Here is a 23,713-nt window from a genome sequence, read left to right as displayed (position 1 = left end):
AGAGACAAATTTAGAGAGAGAGAATTGTGAGTGAGAGAATTTTAGAGAGAGAAATGAATTGAGTGCAATATAGAATAGATGCGTGTTGTGTGTTTGTTAACTATATTTAACCCATCTTGACTTTTAAATTAAGTGATTAAAAATTATTCAATTTATCTCAACAATTAAATTAAATATGATTCACCCATAACCATTAAAAAGCGAACGGAGATAGTGCTACCCCTACATAAAAGTCATCTCTACTGCTTAAAAGTAAGTTCATGAGAAATCCTTTTTCTTTTGATAGTTCTATTGCTTTATTAGATCTCCAAGACTCCGACCCCTTCTTTGCGGGACTCCTCCTGGCCATGAATCCCCTTGAATTGGATTTTTTTTTTATTGAATTCTAACCGACCTTGACTCACACTTATAAAGCGGTTGAATTCTCACTGACCTTGGGTTGAATTGTTCTATGTCGTCTTTGACTTCAAACCTTCACACTTCGAATTTTTAATCTAAAATAACATTCCGTATGTTAAGAAAAGTATTTGGGTTCCAAAAAAAAAACCTTTCAAGCTACCCGAGTTTCTTAAATTAAGAAAAAATACCGCAGTTTAATACTTGTCTACAAGGAAAATGGTGATTATGTTTTCATGATACTTGGTTAAGAAAATGAAATATCCGGCAATGAACATTTTAGATTGGACATGGAAGAAACGCATGAGCTCACGATTCACCCAAAAAGAAAAAGAATTGATAGGAACCAAGAAACACAAAGGTTTTGGAGTCAGACTGGTGCGCAAATGAGCTTGATCCCACTATAAGTTTGGTACACGTCCACCAAAGACCATGATTTGATGAAGCCACTAGCCAGCATACGTGGAGCGTGTGATTTTGGGTTGTAAACAAGCTAAAAAAATTCAGCAAGTCGATTACAAAATGCACATGAAAAAAATAGATGCATATCAATTGTATAACATACCTAGTATTTTACCCTCCTGAGTTCAAAAATATATACACCAGAAATACAAATTACAAAACATAATAGATGCATGCGGTTTTTATAGAACCCGATAGGTTCTTATCTTAAACTGCGTATATAGTACAAAATAACGTTTATTCATTGCTCACTAGGCACTACCCATTCAACAATCTCACACACCTCTCACATCGCTCTAATCACAATATTTATTATGTCATGGCTAAAGTGATCACTTTCCATCAGCAACCAAACAAGGAGTGAAAAAGAAAATGTCGTCAAGCCGATCATTGCTAGGCGAATTGCCACCATAGACCAACAATCCTTTGCTGCCGTCATGCTGTCCTGCCGCAAATGCACACCACCCACGCGGCCCCGGATGCTCACCGGAATCTGACTTATCATCCAACCGCTTCCACAATAATGTCTCTGTGTCCAATGCATATAATTCGCCCGAAAACTTCCCTGCACCTAAGTGGCCCAAATCACTAGGGTCCACTTCCCCACCATATACAAATATGTATTTTTCAATTCCAACTGTTGAGAATACACTTCTAGGCGTTGGTTTTTCCCCGGTTGTCTCCACTTCAACCCACTTTTCCTCAACCGGATCAAAGAAGTGCACATCATCAAGCTCCACACCAGAGAAACCATACACAACCCAGATTTTACCTTGGGCCACAGCCAGCCCAGGCCCACCTCTACCCTTGCAATTCTCTCCCGCAACTGGAAATTTGACCCACATTTGATCAATAACATCATAAGCCCATAGATCATTAAGCCGGCCGGCGACACCACAACCGCCAAATACATACACCCGCCGGTCGTCAGCAGTCACAGAGTGGTAGCTCCTGTGAGGGGGCCCGGTGTCCCCGCTAGAGATTAGGGCCCACTTGTTCGTAGACGTGTCAAAAGAGTATAGCTCATTGAGCTCCTTGTGAGTGGCATCTCTACCACCGAACACGTAGATGGTCCCACCAACCGAGGCCATTGTGACACCAACACGTGGCGGAGGGATGTCACCAGTTGCATCTGCCACGTACCATGTGAGGTCATTGAGATCAAACATGTAGATGTTGTTGTCAACTGGGACACGTGGCGTGAACTCGCCACCAAAAACATAAGCCTTCTGTCCTACCAGGGCTACTGCATGTGAGCTTCTTGCTCCAGGTCCAGTACCCTTTTGGCCAAGCTGATACGACCATACACATGGTTACACACACCATTTTTCAACAACTAGGCGTGGTAGGAAAACAGTATCAAACACTCGACTTTTCACAATACAATAGTAGCATGTAAAGTCATGCTAGTGGTCAATGGTCATCATCAGTACTCACACTGGCATATGATGAGGAATGCTTACATTACATATTGTTAAATGAAGCGAAATGCATGAGAAACCCACCTCATCTAAAAGAAAAGGTTGGATAATTCTAAGAAGAATAAGTTATGTTTGGGAGTATTAAGTTCGTCTTGAAATTGAAATGGAAAGAAATTGAACATAAGAATTGATTGGTGATATATATGACTCATGAAATTAGAAAGTGATGGATTTCGAGCCCCTTTAATTTGAGATGGTTTCAATTTTTTTTTTGTCCACTTCAATCATATCCTGAGCAATTGAATGAATGAAGAATATAGAGAATACAACTCAATTCAACAAAGCCCTCATCAATTTACGATTCTACTCTATGTAACACTGTAACTTCAATTTAAACCATACATTTGTCATAGTTTCCTTTATCATATCAACACATCATGGTACTAATGTTCCAATTCCCCTATTATTGACTTCAAATCCAAAACTCAAAGCTATCACAATCTAATCGGAATGATAATTAATGATACTTCAAAATCCTCCACATAAACCGTGATGATCGAATGGGTGGTCGTGATCAGTTGTATTATTCGACTTTTAAGAAACATCAAAGTAAACCAAGAGCATAGTGATCAATTCTACTCTATTTAACTTCAATTTAAACCACATACAGTTATAGCTTCCTTTATTATTATATCAACACATTATTATTCAGAAAAAATTTTTCTGGGAATGTCTGATGACGTAAAATCCAAAACTCAAAAGCAATCACAATCTAATCGGAACGATCATCTTGAGCAATCTAATAGGTGATCAAGTGAGCTCACAGAGGTAAAGAACAATTTTATTAGCACAATTATTGAAATGGTACACTAAGGTTCAAGCAAATTAAGTCACCAAAAAGAGCGAGAAAAGATTTGAATGCGATTAAACCCTAGCTATCATAAATTCAAACCAGAACACAATAAATGAACACGATGTAAAGTTAAACTAAGAAATCAAGAAAGAAAAAAAAAAAACTAACCTTAATCCATGCACCTTGTGCACCCATCGCCGGCGGTGAGATTGAGTCGCTGGAATATTGAGAATGGGTGAGGCAGTAGTGACAGTGCGTGTTCGGCTCTCCACTATCCGTGTGATTAGTACACTATCTTACAGGAGTAGTACGATACCAATAAAGGAATTGTACCAATTTGTTTGGTAATTTTTGGCCTCATAATGGGCGTTTCTCAAATCTCAATGCTTAAATAATACTATTGTTTACATTTTCTAATAAAATAATAATAAAAGACGATCAAGATTGGCTTGAAGGGCATGGTTTGTGCCTGCTTCAGATAAAACTTAGTTGAACTTTTAATTTACTGATATAATAAGCTTACGACAATTGGTTATTAAATTTACAACATTAAAATCCACTTTTACCTACCTTAAATAAAATATTAAGATTCTCTTGAAGGGTGTGACCCGTATGAGTAGTGCCTTGCTTTAGAGTATATTAAACCTAGTTGGAAGTTTGTGATTGATTAATTGTTTAATCGATTTAGGATGTTAAATTAACTTTGTGCCTACCTTAGTTGCAATCGTTTTTCTTATAATTAATTAAAACAAGGTGGGTGTGTTTGGCAACTCGTATAATCCCAAGCCTAACTAGAGTTAATCGAGTCTAATTCGATCAATTCAAGTTTACAAACCATTGCCTAAAACAACTACCCGATGCCCATGGCTTGAGATTAATTGACCGACATGATCCCAATACGACCAACTCAAGTGTTACCTTACAAACGCTACCCTAATACTCGAGTTGAATCGAAACTCCAAAAATACTTTGATTGAAAAAATTATTATATGATTCCAATCAATCATGAAATGACAGGAAAGTCAATGTGTCAATTAATGATTACTCAGACCAATAATTTGAGATTTAGTTTGGAGTTGAGACTAGATTAGGGTTGAGGATTTTGGCCCTGTTTAGCAAGCGTTTTGTTTATTTTTGTTTTTAAACTGCTACAATGTCGATTTTGGCTACAAAAGCATGTTTGGTACGGCCTTATTTTATTTTACACAATGTTAAAATACTTCGTAAATAATGACCCAAAATCAAAATACAAAAAGATTATTTTTTCTTATTTTCACAACTATTCATGGACCAAAATCATAACTGTTCATGTTTTTGTTTTCGACATTTTTACAACAAAATATCGTTTACAAATGTATTTCTGATATTTTTTTCAAAACATTATTTATATTTTAGTAAAAAAAACAAAACGCTTAAAATAAAGCGTATGTCAAACGGCGTTTTATTTTTCATTATTGTGGTCAAACTTGGCACTGCAATAGTTGGGCCCTTCATGGATCATTTACAAGCAGGTAGCACAAAAACTGTGGTGGTACTGCGTCCAGTGACTAAACATACGACTCTGATAGATCGACCATATAAAGCGTCCTAGTGGAACTGTCCCAGCTTCACAAAAGAAGACCAGTTCCTGGCCCAGTCTTTGTAGTCATGTGATGCTGGATACAAATACAATGAGCCCATTCATCACTCCATTTCAATGGACTGAATATAAGTCAAATACCCTAAACCCAATATGCTTTACCCTGCTTATTTTGGGCCTAGTAGTGAAGAAATTGATTGAAGAGTGTGAGAACAAAATTCAACACACCTTCATAAGTGCTACTCTTGCTCCTAAATTCTACACTACTCTTATTAGTTAAGACCCACCAGGTTATTTGGATGTAAAATATTTTAATTTTATTTTTTGATGTCTTAAAATATTTATTTGTCAAAGTAATTTCTACTACATATATATATATATTTTTCATTAACTCGGATTTAGAACCTGCTCTAATTCCACTTCCTAATAAATTTCCCCTAAAAAATTATTTTTGATCTGTATTACTTTTTTATTTGTCTATATTTAAAATTTAGACAAACATGGGTGATTTTTGCACTTACAAAAACAATTTTCTTTGGTACTCCATTGACATTATCAGTTATATGGTATATATTATTGTAATAAAATATTGGAGTGACTCGGATATTATTTTGAAGATTAAATTAAAGAAATATAATTTTTCAATATATATTTATTAGTCATCCATCCTCCAGATTTCTGTATTTCCAATCCCTGAACCCACCAGACACACATATTCAAGCATACACATGCAAGTATATATGCGTATAGTAAGCTGTGTACTGAACAAGTCAATTAAATCATGCACTATATAATGTGGTCTGATTTTGTTTTAGTTATTTATCCCTTCAATTAGTCTATGTCTATCAAAGTTCCATTTGTTTTGATGGTACAATGTTTTATATCAAAAAATAGTTTCACAAAAAAAGAAAATCATTTATACTTTTAATTTGGTCAATTGTTAGAAAATTGGTGCAAGAAAAACACCAGTATAAACATTCATATAGATAATAGAGGAGAGTATAGAATTTTATATCAACATACATGCAAGTTGCTATATATACATATTTATGTATAAGTGTACACATAAACATATAACTCATATAAGAGTTTTTTAAGTGTACTGAACTCCAGTCAACCATGCTAAAAATAAAAAATAAAACTCAAGTCAACCAAACATTTTATTTATTTATTTATTTTTGGAGTCTGCAGTTAGAAATTGTACCCTTTTTTTTTTTTTTTTTCTGGACCGGGTGGCACACTGGCACCACGGGGTGTGCCGCCGTCCTAAGCCGACTGTTCTGCAAATATATATGAAATAGATACCTTCTCACTCTTTGCACTTCCTTTTGTTTTTTTATCTTTTTTCTTGTTAAACTCTGGAGTAATTACTTAATGTAACAGTGATATATGTATATTTATATTTATGAGGTGAGGCTACTAATTACCTCATCACACGCGCAACATTTCACAAATAACGTGTACGGAATACATTTAAGATTCAAATTATAATTCAGGACTTAACCGATGTAAGTAACAGTAAAATATTGATCTATTTAATTAATTAAAACATGAATTTTTTCATCCTAGGACCTATGTTGACGGAATCAATTACGATTGGTAATTTGCTAGCATTTGATTAAAATATAATTTAATTTAATCGCTTCACGTGTTTCTATGATTTATATAAAGTTATTAGTTTATAAATAATGTCAATAAAATCAGATCTGAATCTATTTGAATACATGGAAGTGATGGAGTTATTAATAATTTTATCCCTTCATTCACAAATCACAACATACTGCTATTAAAGTCGACCAGCTTAGCGTTACTCCAAACAAAACGTGCAATAATTCATAATTATACAATTTATAACTTGGCCCAATTGAAATTCCTAAAAAGTTGTACAATTGTGTATTGACAAGACCATTCGTTATGTCTTCAAGGACTTGGTAGAGTTGGTAAGGCAACGGCTTGGGATACCATATGTTCCAGGTTCGAATCCATCCATTCTCATTATATTCCCCGACTGAAATTGACACTGAAGTGTGAGACTGTCCACAGAATTCCTAAATTTGTAACCTAAGGTGAGACCCGAAGGGACCTTACCTAAGAAAGTTCCTAATGCCAACCAAAAAAAAAAAAAAAAATTGACCATTCACTATATTTTTGAACTCAACACAGGTTAGATACCTGATAAAGTATTGTGCATTAATGGAATATAATTTGCCCCATATTGTAGGTGGAAATGTGACAAGGTTTTGGGCTTTAAAAGTACTACTATTTATTTGTGAGTTAGGAAACCAACTTCCAACTGTTACATTTATTTCATTTACGTGGCATTTTTAGATTTGGAATTCAAAAAAATACTCCTTATATTCCATTTTCCCCATTAATTTTCTTCTCTTATTTGATTTCTTGTATTTTCACTCTCTAGTTGACTCAAAAAAAATAAAAAAATAAAAAAATAAATGAGTTGTCTATCAGTCCATGTCCAGTTAGAATTTTTTTAATTTTATTGGAACATAAATGTCAATATTCAAAAGCTTCTAATGGCTGTGGAATCCGAGGTCTAAACCCAACAAATGGAGCATCCCTTTTTCTTTTTCTTTTTTTGCTCAAGTACTGTGTTTTTATATTTAGATTTCATGTAAAACGAAATATAAGAATGATAGAGTGAATATAAATATAACATTGAATATTTTTATATTTTCATAATTAAATTTATCTTCTCAAGTGTATTGAATTGTACCCAAAGGCTGGATAATCTTATGATATTTCTTATATTTTGGAAAATAGAAGGAGATGATTTAATTCACTGAATAAACAGAGTATGTAAAGTTTCTTCTCAATAATTATAAAATAATAAATAAAAAAAAAACACACACACACAAACACATCAAATTGTAAATTTATTATTATTATTTTTTGGCAACACTACACCATAATAAAAATTAATAATTGGATTCAAATTAAACATTTCAAACCACAATGTTTTAAAAGAGAGTGAAAGTTTTATCTAGGATTCCTCTTTACATCTTGTTTCATCGAATTTAATGTAAGTGCTTCAGCACCATCAAGGATTACACATTAAATGCATGGTTTTTTTTTTTTTTTTTGTTGTCAAAACTACCCCCAAGAAGTTTTCATTTAAGGAAAATATAATTTTGAGACATTCCAAATTAAATAGAAAGACATTGACATTTATTTCAGGTCAAACAACGTTTTTACTTATTAATATATATATATATTTTTAATGTGGGTGTGTGTGTGACGGCCTCACACAAATTTTTGGTTTTTTTGTGTTTTTAATTCCATCTTGCTAAATTTTCAATCTTAAATTAATATTATTAACAACCATTAAATATGATACTCCGGTCAATAAAATCGGCATTGTAGGATTTTTCCGTAACTTGGTTCCACCTCTACCATCTCTCTATATATTGCACCTTGGTTCGATTTGCTGTTTAACACCTCTCTCTAGCGCTCAGCTATTGATCAAACTCTGAATTTCCACTGAGAGAGGTATTATGTCTATCTTGATCTTTAAGCTTAATTTTTTAGTTTCCGTTATTTGTTCATTTTCCCGCATTTTCTTTCTACTTTCTCGGCATTTCTCCTGATCTAAGTTTGCGGAGCTTTGGATTTATCAAATTTTACTTCTTTTTCTTTCAATTAGATATTAAAATGTATCTTTTGTCCTATTTGACGATGTTGGATCCAATTAACTAACTCTGTTCCTTTCCAACTCTCAGATAAATCTTTTACTGGTTTTCTCTATTTTGCACACTTTGTGTTTGTGCCTTGAGTGTGCTATTATTTTTCAAAAGAACAGAAATTTATTGTTGATTTTCTGTTTGGTCCTCGTGAAAATTAAAAGGAAAGATGAGAAAATGCCCGGAAAGGGTCTTTCTTTCTCTGTCTCTTAGGAGAGCCAAGAGGAGAGTTACTGATCGAGTAAGAAGATTGTTCGTTGATATATTTTTCTGTATTAAAAGTCAAAAGCACTTCATGCTTTTGCCATGGAGTGTATTTTAGGCATTGAGTCTTGCTCTTTCATGGGTCACATGTTCTGCTTGGGCTTACCTACTCTGTTTTTGTTATCTTGTTCTGAAACCAAAATCACTTTGTTCTTATTATTTTGTTCTGAAATCAAAATCTAAGCGGTTTTCTGAATTGTACAGGTATCTATTTTCTATACATAATAATGGCTCCACCAGCAGCAGCATCTTCGGATTCTATAAAGCCTAGAGGTGCCGTATCTGGTCTATTTTTATTAGTCTAAAAAGTTCTGGTGGTTTCATCATTCATGCGGTGTCAATAGCTGATAATTTACTTGTGTGTTTTTTCCAATATCATATTCAAACTTCAAAGATAGTAGTTTTTGCTTAGAATCAACCATTTTCATTACATTCCATTGTTTGGCTGTACCTGAAATGTACTGATTCTAACTTACATATATATTGTGGGATTGAAAATAGTAGTTTCAGTAGTTTTTATTAAAGAATTATACTTGGAATCAAACCATTTTCATTTCATCCAATAACTTCCTTGTAGTTGGAATGTTACTAATTGTGTTTTTTTTTTTTTAATGTTAAAGCAAACACACACACCCTTTTGCCCACGCTCGGGCTTGAACCCCTCCCCTCCTCTTTGAGGATAGGGTGGTTATACCATTGGATCAAAGGCCCTTTGGTGAAATGTTACTAATTGTTAAAAATAATTGTAACTCATATATATTGTGTTACCAATTGTTAAAAAGAATTTTTTTTACTCCAAGCTCATGAACTTAAGCTAAAATTAATTTGCTATACATATATCAAGCTAATATTACTTAATGATATCTACAGAGGTATATGAATTATACATATAAAATATGTTAAAATATTTCTATAGGTTCGTCTTAGAATTTGAAGAAATGATTATTGTCTTTCAATGTTTCAGTATGTCCTTTGTAACTCATCTCTTGCACAAGATCCACTGAATGAAAACTTTGGTTATTTTAGATTAGCTGCTTCCTTTTCCTTGTCTATTTGAATACAGCAGTTTTTTCCTAGGCTAGTTTTCTGCTTACCAGTTATTTAAGCATTTCAAATTTTCGAATCGCTGCAATTTTCATCGTTTGTCAATGATATAAAAAATAAATTAATAAACAAATAAAATGAAAACAAAAAGTAGGTTGATGGCTAGTCCAATTTATTTATTTATTTTGTACAGATGTTTGTATTGTTGGTGTTGCACGTACACCAATGGGTGGCTTTCTTGGTTCTCTTTCATCATTGCCAGCCACCAAGCTTGGATCTTTAGCTATTGAAAGTAAGTGCACCATCTTCTTTTCTTCTGTTTCAATGATGGGGTTTATCTGTTGATCCAGATATCTTTCTTCTTTTCTTTAAAAATGCCCTTTCATGTAAACTTGCAGGTGCTCTTAAAAGGGCAACTGTTGACCCGTCACTTGTACAAGAAGTTTTTTTTGGGAATGTTCTCAGTGCAAATTTAGGACAGGCTCCTGCAAGGCAAGCAGCATTGGGTGCAGGAATTCCTAATACAGTTGTCTGCACCACCATCAACAAAGTCTGTGCATCAGGAATGAAAGGTGCTTGCTTCTTTATATTTTATCATTTTCTAGGATAAGATACTTGATGTTAGTGAGGTATAACATCTTGCTTCTTTATTTTGGTTATTGCAGCAACAATGCTTGCTGCTCAAAGTATTCAGTTGGGCATCAATGACGTCGTTGTGGCTGGTGGCATGGAAAGCATGTCCAACGTGCCTAAATACCTGGCGGAAGCAAGGTTAATGTTCCCATCTGATTAATGAGAGATTAATATATATTAATCCAAGTATGCATGTCAAACGACACTGAACATGTGTCAGAATACCACTCCATAGATTCTTGTATATACCCTTCTAATTTATTTAATCTTCAACATTATAGTATATCACTGGGTACGCCCTGTGCGAGTACTTAATATAATGTTTTCAGAACATGATATTATAAGCTTAATGAACATTGCTCGCACATTTTTGAAGGTAACACAATTCATATAATGGGGTGATTTTTATTAATTAGCATCTCCTCTAACATGCCATGTCTCTGAAACAGTAATACTAATGTTTTTTTTATGTATAATGATTCCAATACTTTATAAATATTATTATTGACACCCATGCTCCATTGGAGCGTCCCATAGGTTTCTAATTATCGCTTTACAGGGTTCCTAATTGTGGCTCATGTAAAGGCTTTTAGTTATTTCCATATTTAGAAATCCATACTGATATTGAGGAGTTAGGTATATGCATCATTAGTGCACCTTTGAATACACAATTTTAGTTAGCGTATATTGCTTCAGGATGAACAGTGTGACAAACTGCACTAATTTTCTACTTTATTGCAGGAAGGGATCTCGACTTGGACATGATTCTCTTGTTGATGGAATGTTGAAAGATGGGTTGTGGGATGCTTATAATGATTTTGGCATGGGAGTTTGTGCTGAATTATGTGCTGATCAACATGCAGTATCAAGAGAGGAGCAGGTTTCGCCGTAAACCCCTCCTGTTGATTTCTGGAAAGAAGAAAAAAATTAAAAATTAAAAAGTCCAAGTAGCCCGTAAGAGAGTTCCATATACTGCATTAAGTTTCCTGTTTTCTTCATCTTGGACAAATGACATGGAAACGATATTGTTTAAAATTTTTGGTTTATAAATCTTTTCATTATTACTTCCGTTCTCATAATTTCCAGGGAGTTTTGCTTAGCAAACAATAGTAATCTACCCGAGCTTCACAATACAACATTATTTTGACTTCACCTACAAAAATCATCATACATTGTAGTTTTGCAACTTATGTCTGTTATAATTAATGCAGGATAATTATGCCATTCAGAGCTTTGAGCGTGGTATTGCTGCTCAAGAAGGTGGTGCCTTTGCATGGGAAATAGTTCCGGTCAGGCAAACAGTCTTTAAATAACAGATGGAACCATTGTGATCTATTGTAAATCACCATTATAAACCATAATTGGATATCATGCAGGTTGAAGTTTCTGGGGGAAGAGGAAAACCATCAACAATTGTTGACAAGGATGATGGACTAGGAAAGGTGAATATTTTTATTTCATATATTCTTAGATATTGTTACTTATCAAAAAATATATTTATTTATGTTGCATGTTTGTGTACATTGTCCTCTACCATTATGAATAAGTTGCCTATGTAGATTCATTCTTTCTTGTATGTAAAATGAAAGGCCTCGTTAATCAGGGTTGATCAAGTGGTAGACTGAGTTAGGAGGTAACTTTTGGCAGAGTGGTCGCCTTTAGACTTTGACCCACTCTGTTGTGTTTGACAGCTTGAGCATCACCACAAGTAAGGCACCTATCAGGAAAATAAGTAAATAAATATATGTGGATCAGTCAACATTACCTGCCTTGGTAGTTGGTACATTAATGACATTAATAATAATATTATTTGTTGCTATTGTGTTTTGCCAGTTTGATGCTGCAAAATTGAGGAAGCTCCGACCAAGTTTTAAAGAGAGTGGTGGTTCTGTTACTGCTGGCAATGCTTCTAATATAAGGTTTGTTATCTTATTTCTTCTGATCCTTCATTTTGCTGTCATCTTCATTTACTTGTCTAAATGATGGCTGCATTATCATTCATAGAACTTAATGTCACTCTGTTTAGATTGTTGTTTTCTGTGATAAATGCAAGTTCTAAATCCTACCATTGATTTTGCTAAACTTCACTTGGAATTGCTACACTAGCGGGTTAACCTCAATTTGAACTTCTGTATGGGCATCTTAGTGATTTGATGTAGAACATTGATTGTAAAATCATCATGATTGGTACCACACTGTTCTTTCCATTATATTATTTTCAAATCCTTCCAATAAAATGCTTAGACTTTTTTCTTGGACTTAAATTTCTTTTGAATGCTAGTTATATCCCTTGAGTTCAATTCTAGATATAATTGTTCCATTTTTATAAATCATGAAGTGTTACAATATGTAATAAATTTCATAGCGCAAGTCTTATAAAGAAATGAGCTCAAGTTTATACTGTGAAGTAAATTGCTCCAATTGACAGTGATGGTGCTGCTGCACTAGTCTTAGTGAGTGGGGAGAAGGCACTCAAGCTTGGGCTGGAAGTGATTGCAAAGATCACAGGATATGCGGATGCCGCTCAGGTACATGAAAACAAAGAAATTGTTATTTTATAGAATACCTGATTCAACTCCTATTATCTTCAAGTTTCAAGTTCTAGGTGCTCAACATGAGATTGATTGTGCAGGCTCCAGAATTATTTACAACTGCTCCGGCTCTCGCAATCCCAAAAGCTATTTCAAATGCCGGGTTGGACGCTTCTCAAGTTGATTACTATGAAATAAATGAAGCCTTTGCAGTAAGCTTGCATGCCTAACTTATTTTTAGTAACTAATCATTTATTTGTCTGACCTTACCAAATTTATTTCACCAAATGACGTGCAGGTTGTGGCACTTGCTAATCAAAAACTTCTTGGACTTAATCCAGTGAGTTCGCAAACCTAGACCCGTTTGGGTGTGTTTCTGTTTGTTTTCTGCGTGTGCATGTTTGGGCACTTTCAAGCCGTGACCAAATTACCTTCTATGGGTTTTATGACTTAGAATGGTTGTTCAAAGCTTTCATTCTCTCTGTCATCTCCTTCATTTTCTATTGGCTTGAGGATTAATACCTTATTTTTCTTGCAGGAAAAAGTTAACATACATGGTGGAGCTGTATCTTTGGGACATCCTCTAGGTTGCAGCGGAGCTCGCATATTGGTCACACTTTTGGGGGTATGTTTCTACAGGGTTACATTTTCTAAGCAGTATTTACTGATTTTGATTCTGGTATAAACAAGAGTGTCAAAGTTTTCCTCTCTCTCTCTCTCTCTCTAGCTTCAAAGTTTTCTGTCATAACATCTTTTTGACAGGTTGACCAGTTTATTTGGCGGGCCTATATCAAGTTGATTAATCTTACTGCATTTTCTGTTACCTAGCATTGTATTTGGCTTTGTCTTAGTCAGTGTAATCTTGCAGGTACTGAGGCAGAAGAATGGGAAATATGGAGTTGGTGGTGTATGCAATGGGGGCGGGGGTGCATCAGCCCTTGTCATAGAGCTTTTATAAGCCTGTCTTATTTGCGGTAAGTCTCATGAAGGGTGCAATCAGTTCAGATTCATTTCTTGCAACTATCAGTCATTTGTTTCCTTCTGGATCTGTTTGTGGTGAGAGAACTCAATTCTAAGGGGAAAAGAAAGAAAAAGGGAAACATAATGCTATTAGGTGTATCACGCAGAACAAGTTTTTAGTGATCATCATGTAGTGGTAACTGTTAAGATAATTGGGACAAACAGGAGTTCTCTTTCAGAAATTAGGCACATCCATTTTTGTCAATGGGAGTCATTTCCTGATAGAAAATCATTGTTTTGATTGCTAATATGCACGAACCTGATGTTTTTCCCAGTCAGCTGAGCATGGTCATAGCAGGAATTAAATTTTTTTTTCCTATAATACAAGAACCATGTTACCATTTGACCGTAAAATGCAGAGAGTTAACCATACTTGTAGCTATCTGCAACTGGTATCTCATTTTCTCTTCAAGAAATGAATTCTTGGAAACAAACAAGAATGAATTTCAGATCTTGGAAACTCTTGGGGAGGAGGTCTCTACCAAGTAGATTGAAAAATTTTGCAGAGATAAAAGAGTCGGGCAGATAGATGACAATAACAACAGAAAAGGATTTAGAATGGAGATCACATGCGATAAGAGAATATGAAACAAGTTTTAACAAAAAAAAAAAAATATATGAAACAAGTTGTGTTTAAAGAAATAATTTACGGACTGTTACTCGGCCAGATATCTTACACAGTAGAATGTTTTGACTAGGCAGATCGATAGTAGATCTAATAAGAGAATACCTTAAGAAACTAATAGAAAAGAGTGGAGAAAGAGTATATATTCAAGTAACGACCCATTTGAATATTTAATTATTACCAAGGCAAGGATGATGGCGAAGACAAGAGCTAAATTGTAATGGCCATTTTTTTAAAAAGGTGATTTAAGAGACATTTATAAAGCTTTTTGGGTGTCACATGGAGGATAAAATCTACTTGCACACTTAATATAGCTTTGAAGTTGCTAATCTGTTTATGATCTGATGACCGATAGTTGTCTATATTGCAGGTCAGATATGAGGGTGGGCTCTTCTAAAGGATGAAAATCTCGTCGCCATTGAAGTTAGATCCAGTAGGAAATATATATTTCAGTACCCTCTCTCTCTCTCTCTCCACCTCCCTCTCCGGCGGGCTGCCTCAATGCATAATCATCATTTAATATATGATGATCAATGATATGATTGTAATTGTTGTCATTGGAGTGTTACCATATCAATTATAACTATTTAGTGAATGATGTGGATTCTACCCAACTCTTGACGCAAAGTATAAAAATTATCGAACAAAAAGAAGAAAGAAAATGTAACAAAGCAGGAGATAATGCTATATGGGAAACCATAAAACTTGTATAATAGAAAGTCATTTTTAAACTTACAAAAGCTTTCACTCTCGACGCAGATATCGAGTGTGTAGATGTAGCAAAAGAATCTAAACTCTGGATGTCCCAAGCTTTCTTTCAAAGAGGCGTTTCAGTAGGTAGACTTGGAGGACACTAGCTCCGATGAGTACTGCTGATTCACACATTGCCTTGTGGATGGCTCTCTGACTCATTGCTTCATTCACTGCACTCCACTCCACAAAAACATATGAATTCTAAGATTAATGAACTTGCTACATTCATTATTAATTCTCACATTTATGCACTGACTTTGAATCAACATCCAAGCAAGAGAGTGTCAGAGAATTATATATATACATATAATACCTATTGCCTGGCGGTCAGTCTGAGCCTCTATCCAATGCTGTTCAAACTGGATGTTGTAAAGAGCTTCCTCTAACTTTGTGATCTCTTCCAACAAAGGGTTGAAATGTTCTGCATTCATTCACATATATAATCAATCTCAATCTCCATTCTTTTATTTTTGAACTGGGAGATCGAGGATTTCTTACCATCCTTTGCGTGCACATCAAAGTATGCAAAATGGCCAATATGCACGTCAAAGTCTAGGGTTTCTTGAAAAGGAGACTTGTTAGTGAAGCAGAAATAGTGGAGGCCTTTCTTGTGAACCACAAATTCATACTTCTCACTCGCCTTGTCCCGGAAATCGTGAATCTGCTCACCAGAAGGCCCCTTTATCTGATCATTTCAACACAATTATTATGGGATTTTAATGCTAAATTCCCTAGATCAAACACTAGTAGTACAGTTCAAGAGGATCAAAATCTGGAACTAATAGTATGTTTTCTACGCACATAAATAGATCAGCAGTGAATACATTCCTTGCAATTCACCTTTTATTTTCTACCTACTTCACTATAATTGTAGTAACAAGAATAAAATACAAAACCAAAAAAGAGAGGAAAAAAATACTAGCATAACAAATATTCAAACTTAACTAGAAAATGTCCTGTCTTGGTGTGTCAAAATGCTAAAACAGGAATATCTTTAAACTATGTTTGAGAGCACCGAATTAATGTCTTGGAACTAAATTTTTTTCTAATTCCAATATTGTCAATTCGATGCTCCCAAACCCCATCAATGTAATTCCACTTTTTTTTTTTTTTTTTTTTTTTTTTTTTTTTTTTTTTTGCATGTTCTCTCTCGGACTGAGCTTATGATAAAACAGAATAGGCATAAAATTTATGCGGCAACTAAAAATGAGAAAAACACAACACAATCATGTCGATATGAAAGGGGGAAAAAAAATTTATATAAGCGTAGAAGTGAAAATAATTACCACAAGATCAACAACTTCATCATCATAATGCCACGATGTTTCAGCCCTAATGACAACAAAAGAAACATGAACTGTGTCGCCTTCGTATAGAACATCATAAGAGAAACATTCTTCTTTGTTAATTGCAAACCTAAGCCCCAATGTCTCTTGTAGGATCGACAAAAGCAACAACGTTACAATAATTACACATTGCAATGACCAAATTCCCATCTGTACCAATTCAACATATATAGATCAATACATTGTATTATATATACAATGCTGAAGCATATCTTAGAATTTTTAATTGAAAAATGTGAAAAACAATTAGAAACTTATTTTGATCCCGCATGTTTTAACAGAATTTTGGTCATGATTCATGTTCTTTAACATTTATGAGAGAGACAGAGAGAGACTTATTTTGGGTATGATTAGTGTTTCTAAAATTCATGACAAGCTGAGAGATCAAACTGAATGAATTACCACCTTAAATTTTGAGAAGACAGAGGACAAAATGATTAACGACTTTATGAGAGATCTAAGTAACAACTTACAAGTCACAACAACATCAGTTTTAACTTTTAGTTTCAACTTTTCACCTGATAGATTGATGGTAACAACGTTAGCAAGGGCGGGCCCGGATCCTCTGTTGTAAGCCTTGTTGTAGTAGTGCTAAGCTGTACATTTTTTTACACCGAAAAATAATGCAAGGCAAACTCACCTGAACGCAAGTGTGCAATTTGAGCAGGTTAACCCAATTTTTTCAGTTTAACACAATTATAATTTGAACATTTTTATAATTAGAGTTGAATTTGGATTAAAAATTAACAATCTTAGTATAGGTTAGCTTTCTGTTGAGATGTGAACATGAATTTCGAACTGACCTTTTTATAAATTTATGTCTTTTGATTTTTATTGTATATATACGCGAGTAATAATTTTAAATGATTATCATTTTCATTGTACACTAGGATTGTAGGTAGTCATATTTGCTCATCTTACAGAGTAAGTCTATAATATTTAAATTTTTTGTTAAAAAAAATACATATATACGTTGTTATACAATTTTTTTTATTTTTATTGTGGACCTTAATCCATTAATTATTTGGATAACAAAATAAATAGCAATCCAAAAAGATTGGAAGTTCATTGAAGAGCAGCCAAAACACATTAAAAATAATAAAAGCCTACTGACTGACGAGGGTTATATAACAGTGTGGGGTTATATCAAACCGATCTGGCTAGGCAAAATTGCAGTGCCTTTCATCGGGTCTGTCCATCACAAATTATTCCTTTGCTAGAAAGAAGAAAAAAAAAAAAAAAACATTTGCTTCTTTTCTCCTTCTATTCTTATCAAAAAATAAAAATAAAAATTAAAGAAATCTTCTTTTGGCCAAATTTATTATTATTTTGGCCAAATAAGAAAGTGGGATAACAACATTCCTCTCTATTATTTGGCTATTGGACTTTTGGTGGCTATTCATCATAAACTTGATAGCTGTCAGTTGAGCGACAAAAATTATTTGATAATGGATACCAAAAAACGACTTTTATCGATTATTTGAATACATAAGCATTTTTTTTCAGATACAATAATAATTCATTGCCGCACACTTTAGGCATAGAACATTTTTTTTATTTCTTTTGTTTGACAAGTACTTTAGACACACGACTATAAAATAAGTAAAACCCAAAGGGGCTACGAGAACGATACAAAACTGCAGAAGGACCTGTCTAGGTCAACTTGCTAGCCACTCAAGATGAAGGGGGCTATAGAAAATCCCAAAATGGAGCTGCTTATGAAGAAATATCTTTCCCAAAAAGCTCAGCTATTCCCTTGGTAGGATTGCTCTGTTTCACAATCGACTCTCCAACCAATACCTACAAGCGCACAACAATATGTGATATCATTATCATGTGAGCGTAGACTAATAAATATATAAATGTAACCGTACTAAACTTGCTGGAAAAGTACAATCAAGTTACTCCTCCGAAAATTTTGATATTAAAACATATAATTGTTTTAGCATGCAAGCATTTGATTCCAAGATGTTTAATGCAACAAAGATGGTGCACATCCCGCATGATTGAATTTGTTTTTGTGAAACATATTCCCATCTCAGTCGATAAACAGACCTTTCATTTTTCCCTGCTTCGTTGCTGCCAATATAATATAAAAGGGGTGAAAGTGCGCGATGAAAACATGTTTTGATAAAAAGTAGGATTATCTGACTAATGGGATGTCTATATTCTCAAAACAGTGTTCCCGTAATCAAATGACTGAAACATATGTGAACGTAATGCACCTTTAAACTTAGATATTCATGCAACTGTGTGGATACAAGGATTAGCAGAGCTTACCGCTCTAACACCGGATTCTTGTACGTAAGCAATATCAGCAGGAGTAAAGAGTCCCGACTCCCCAACCACCTGAAGAGTCCAAAAAAAAAAAAAAAGGAGAAGAAAAAACATAGTTTGTTAGAGCAAAACAAACCATAAGCATCCTTCCTTCTCACCATGGGCACCAACATCTACAAAAATAAGGTATAGTTTATCAGTAAGTATAGGGCCGGTAACAGCCTCGCTAACCATTATATCCCTTTCACGGATTATTTGCCCGCGCTCTCCTTCAAGAAGCTTCCTTGTGTTACTAATATCAACCTCAAATGTTTCTGTGGACAAGCAAATTAGAAGTTGTTAGGCCATAAAATTTACTATTGTTGAAGAAGGGTAAATACTACTATTGTTGAAGAAGGGTAAATACTACTATTTTTACTATTAGCCTCCATGTATATTACAGATAACTATGTGCTATCTTATATGAGCAAAATTGTATGTCAGGTTTTCAAATAGAAGGAAGGCAGGATATGTTTGAAAAAAAGTCGGTGGAAAATAATGTGGGAGCAATTCAGAGCTACCAGCATTTTGCATCTCCAAGCAAATTGTATCTTTTATGCTAGCAAATGGTGCAAATACATAAAAAAATATTCCTGAAGCACATAACTTTAACCAATTTAAAGTAAAGCTACATGAATATAAAGAAATAAAAATGTGATACGCAATCACAAGGGCTAAACTTGAATAAGTCCCTGAAGTAAACATAGTTTTATAGGAGTTGAAAAATACCAAGGTTGCGATTGTTGATCCCAATAAGTTCAACCTCTTCTATTCCAAGAACACGGTCCATTTCTCTCTCATCGTGTACCTTGAGAAATAAAGAACAGAAAAGGAAAAGCAAAAATGAAACAGTTTATTATCCAGATGTTTAAATTTTAGTTTCAACTAGAAACTAGTAAGATTCTAATGGAATTAGGATTGAGAATGAGAAGGGAAGTGAAGAACAAATTTACACATCCACAACTCAACCTTTATTGTATGCAGAAAAACTGGCAATTGAATAATTTGTGCTACAACAAATTTTAAAATGCCAAAATTAAAACAACAAAAGGCAACTGACATCCATAATTCCATATACAAAAGTTTACAACTTTTTGATTCAGACAAGAACTTTTCTGTCTTAAGTTGGACAGTAAATTAAAAAATTAAAATAAAACAATGGTTGCAATGCGAGCAACACGTAATTAGGAAAGGCTTACGGGAATAGTTGAAGAAAGTTGGAAAAGATTCCTTGTGCAAAACCAGTTAAGAGTTGAAACAAACTTTTAAAAATAGGTCTTTAATAAAATAATCAACTTTCATGCCATTAAAGCAACATAATGGCTCAAACTACCAGTTAAATCAATACCAGCACAACAATGAAGAAAGCACTATTCACGAACCTCAACAAGTGCTGTCAACCCAAGAATCTTACAAATCTTGGTCATATATTTGATGTCAAGATCTGGTAAAACACCAGCAATTAGCAGAATTGCATCAGCACCTTTAGTTCGAGCATAGTAGATCTGCCATGCATCTACGATGAACTCTTTACATAACAGTGGACACTGCATATCCAGATTGTGTTAGAATATGAGTAAAAGTAACAAATAAAAAGCACGTGAGTAAGACGTCGTTTTAGCAATAGGGCCTTAAAAAGCTGACCTTTACTCCAGCATTCCGTATGGCCTCCAGATTTTCAAAGCTCCCCTAAATTATTTTATACAAAAGATAGTTAAAAGGTAATTAGCGGTGCAAAATTAATTTCAGCATCAATTTCCCAACTTCCACACTATTTTATAAACCCCGGAAGCAACAAAGTCAATAAAGAAATGAAAAACTGAAAGGCTAACCTGGAAATACTTTTCATCTGTCAAAACACTGAGGCATGCAGCTCCACCTTTCTCATAAGCTTGGGCAATTTCAACCTTTCACAAGAGACATTCAGAAAGTTAATGAACTCATTTGGGATAAATTAAAAAATAAGAATAATATCAAGTACTAGGCGAAACAACAAATTCAGTCTCTGAGAATGCTGGTCATTTCTTGTTGGACGCCCTTTCTGGCCAGGAACAAGAATACCGAGAATGATCAAAGTAATATATAAAAAACACAGTAAAAGGTAACAGATCAAGCGTTCTTCTTCCTGTTCACATATACATACTAAACATATGGTCTTAGACTAATAACATTTTTAGTCCATTACACAAGAGAAGTTGATAGAATTATCCATCTCTGCCGAGATACTTGTCTAAAATGCAATTTTTGGGAAAATAAGACACTGGAATTAGTTTCATCACTTAAAAGACTTACCGAACGAGTCCATTGGATGTTAGTTTCACCATGAATGCAGAGCAGATACGGTTTGTCATCACATTAAATAGACTAGAGATTACATGCACCAAGCTAAAACTGTCCGCAGGGCATTCTGATAAATAGTTTATAGGAAATGTCCTTTCAACTTTTAAAATTTACAAATAGGCACTCTTGTCATATTAGAAGCCAAGGGCATGAAGTACATCCGAAGTCTATAAAAATCATAGAACAAGACATCAGAAATGACCTAAGATGCATTGATGCTAGTGGTTAAGATACTTATCAGCCGTGGAGAATAGAAGAATAAATGAGAAAATATACAATTGTCACACGTCTATTTATTCTTATAAACAAGACATCACATAATATAATGCTTTGATGTTTTAAATGAGCAAATCCCTCTTTCCCCCTCAATAAAGTTAGTCAATCATGAAAATAATGTTTGAGATATCTAAAATTTGTGCCTATAAAAATATACAAACATAATGTAGGCATAATAGAGGAGGGAAAAATGCAAACTCACAGGATCAAAGTCTTCTCTTAGCACTCCTCTACTTGGAGAAGCCTTTTTCACTTCAGCAATTAATCCAGGCAATCCAGTTCTTATGTTTGCTGCCCTAAGAGCTCCAATAAAATCTCTAGTAGGAGGAGCAGTCTCAAGACCTTTCTTCAGCGAATAAAGAGGTTTTCTCTCTTTAATCTAACCAAAAAAAAAAACGAAAGAAAATTATATGACCATTATCAATTAATCAATAAACAAGACTAAAAAAACCATATTCGGTATCAAGTAAGACAGTACCTGTGAGAGTTCCTTATCCTTATTCCATACTATTTCCTCCAGTATGTTACGAGGAGTGTTGCCCTCATTCTGTAAACGGAACTCAAAAGGACCAACATAATGCAATGGAGGTCCAGTTGGTGGACGTCTCCTGATTCTGATGCCCTGGCTAGCAGCTATTTCATCCTGAAACTTCCCCACTTCCCACTCCTTGATTTTGAGTGCATTTGGTTCAGAATCACTAACCGAGGACAGCGTTGCATCAGACTATAAAAACAATCAGAATATATATTAATTGAGACTTCCTTATCCTTATTCTATACTATTTCATGTTTTTAGTACTTGCTTTGTCAAAAAAACTATTTATATGCTTCTGGTAATCAAACTAAAACTCGTTATGGAGTCATTCCTTTTTAACAAGTTTTAACAAGAAGACACATCTTTCAGTGTAGATTATATCTTCCCATCCAACTTTAAGATTAAGCAACGATTTGATTTTAATAAAAGTCAAACACATAATATATAACCAACTCTTCAAAATACCTAACCCATCCTTTTAAAAGCCAAAATTCCAAATTGCATTATTAAAATTTAAAATAACTTCATCTCAGCACTTCAAACTTACATAACAAAATATTCTTTTAAAAAGGTACTTCTAAAAAGTTCATTGTGAAGGATGAAAATAGAGTAGCATTATTTCTAAAAACAACCGGGGATTATTTCAAATTCAATATATATATATATATATATATAATCACAATTTTCAAGCTTAAACATATACACAAATACAGTGTGTTTATACACACAAGTAAACAATGAATATGAAAAATAGACTAAGAAACTGAGTAGAGGTTCAATAGAGAGGTGGTCAAATCACCTGTTGAGCTCGAATACAGGGTCTATGTCCGGCCATTGAAGTCCTTGGAATTGAAATTGAGTTCCGAGATGGAGTGAATTTGGGTCTCGGATTGAAGGATGGACCGGTCTGAAACGAAACCCTAGGTTTTGCGCTTAATGACATCGCACCTTCCATTCGTCTTTTTCAAACTTGAGGGCAAAACTCTACAGCAAACTGGAATTTTTACCCGAAACCGTACCCTTTCTCGGAATCCAAACAGCCACACAGGTTGCGATTTGGTGAAGAAGTTATGAAAGACAAGGACTTTTGTTCTTACCCAAAAACAAGATTAAATAAAAAAAAAACAGAGATGTTGTGAATTGAGTGTGAAAAAACGTGCGGCGGAGTGATGCCACTTTAACCGTTGCACCTCTCGTTTGCTTTTGACGGGAGGCTTTAGTTATTTCTCTGTGCAAACTACACGTAATAAAATAAAATTCGTTGGATTTTGAAATTAGGATTGGAAAAGTAAATGAATTGTACTAAAATAGAATTTTATTTACTCATTTTTAATAAATTGAAATTTATAAAAGGAAATTTGAAAAAACAAAATTTATTTGATACCGTTTTAGGATGAGAGACATGACACAGACTTTATCATTTTGGTAGACAAATACTTGCTTTCCAAATTCTATTTTTTTAAAAAAAATTTCATAACCTTATAATATTTCTTTTAAAATCCCCTCAAATTTCATTAACTTTTAAAATCCTACCTTGTAAGGGTAAATTTGGTATTAGAAAAATTTTATTAAAAATATTAGTCTTTCCTTCCCTTTATTTCCAGTTCCTCTCTTTTTTTATTTT

General features: G+C 34.1%; 4 protein-coding genes across 4 annotated transcripts; 1 reads left to right on the top strand and 3 right to left on the bottom strand.

The window, feature by feature from the left end:
• Positions 1–1,005: 1,005 nt before the first annotated feature.
• On the bottom strand, positions 1,006–3,524 carry LOC132308703 (nitrile-specifier protein 5-like). The gene is made up of 2 exons (XM_059806880.1): positions 3,301–3,524; positions 1,006–2,150 (listed from the first exon to the last, which is right to left on the bottom strand). The coding sequence occupies exons 1-2, from the start codon at positions 3,325–3,327 to the stop codon at positions 1,191–1,193; spliced, it is 987 nt and encodes a 328-aa protein (XP_059662863.1). The 5' UTR covers positions 3,328–3,524; the 3' UTR covers positions 1,006–1,190.
• Positions 3,525–8,055: 4,531 nt separating this feature from the next.
• On the top strand, positions 8,056–15,137 carry LOC132308701 (acetyl-CoA acetyltransferase 2). Its single transcript, XM_059806878.1, has 15 exons — positions 8,056–8,215; positions 8,875–8,943; positions 9,908–10,006; positions 10,113–10,286; positions 10,380–10,485; positions 11,089–11,227; positions 11,559–11,636; positions 11,724–11,789; positions 12,181–12,266; positions 12,776–12,875; positions 12,980–13,090; positions 13,177–13,218; positions 13,417–13,503; positions 13,747–13,852; positions 14,894–15,137. The coding sequence occupies exons 2-14, from the start codon at positions 8,898–8,900 to the stop codon at positions 13,834–13,836; spliced, it is 1,224 nt and encodes a 407-aa protein (XP_059662861.1). The 5' UTR covers positions 8,056–8,215; positions 8,875–8,897; the 3' UTR covers positions 13,837–13,852; positions 14,894–15,137.
• A 164-nt stretch (positions 15,138–15,301) lies between these two features.
• LOC132308702 (transmembrane emp24 domain-containing protein p24beta2-like) lies at positions 15,302–16,772 on the bottom strand. The gene is made up of 4 exons (XM_059806879.1): positions 16,563–16,772; positions 15,775–15,961; positions 15,590–15,697; positions 15,302–15,446 (listed from the first exon to the last, which is right to left on the bottom strand). Exons 1-4 carry the CDS (start codon positions 16,770–16,772, stop codon positions 15,313–15,315), a joined length of 639 nt encoding a protein of 212 aa, XP_059662862.1. The 3' UTR covers positions 15,302–15,312.
• Positions 16,773–18,075: 1,303 nt separating this feature from the next.
• On the bottom strand, positions 18,076–23,280 carry LOC132308700 (indole-3-glycerol phosphate synthase, chloroplastic-like). Its single transcript, XM_059806877.1, has 10 exons — positions 22,889–23,280; positions 22,033–22,278; positions 21,757–21,933; positions 20,771–20,845; positions 20,583–20,627; positions 20,321–20,485; positions 19,668–19,746; positions 19,131–19,213; positions 18,903–18,971; positions 18,076–18,422 (listed from the first exon to the last, which is right to left on the bottom strand). Exons 1-10 carry the CDS (start codon positions 23,042–23,044, stop codon positions 18,339–18,341), a joined length of 1,179 nt encoding a protein of 392 aa, XP_059662860.1. The 5' UTR covers positions 23,045–23,280; the 3' UTR covers positions 18,076–18,338.
• Positions 23,281–23,713: the final 433 nt, after the last annotated feature.

This window comes from Cornus florida, unplaced genomic scaffold (assembly GCF_030987335.1).
Source record: "Cornus florida cultivar Cherokee Brave unplaced genomic scaffold, ASM3098733v1 CherokeeBrave_3.0.0_Hap2_Chr05, whole genome shotgun sequence".
In the NCBI taxonomy this organism is placed as follows: domain Eukaryota; kingdom Viridiplantae; phylum Streptophyta; class Magnoliopsida; order Cornales; family Cornaceae; genus Cornus; species Cornus florida.
This window is presented reverse-complemented; position numbering and strand designations above follow the sequence as displayed.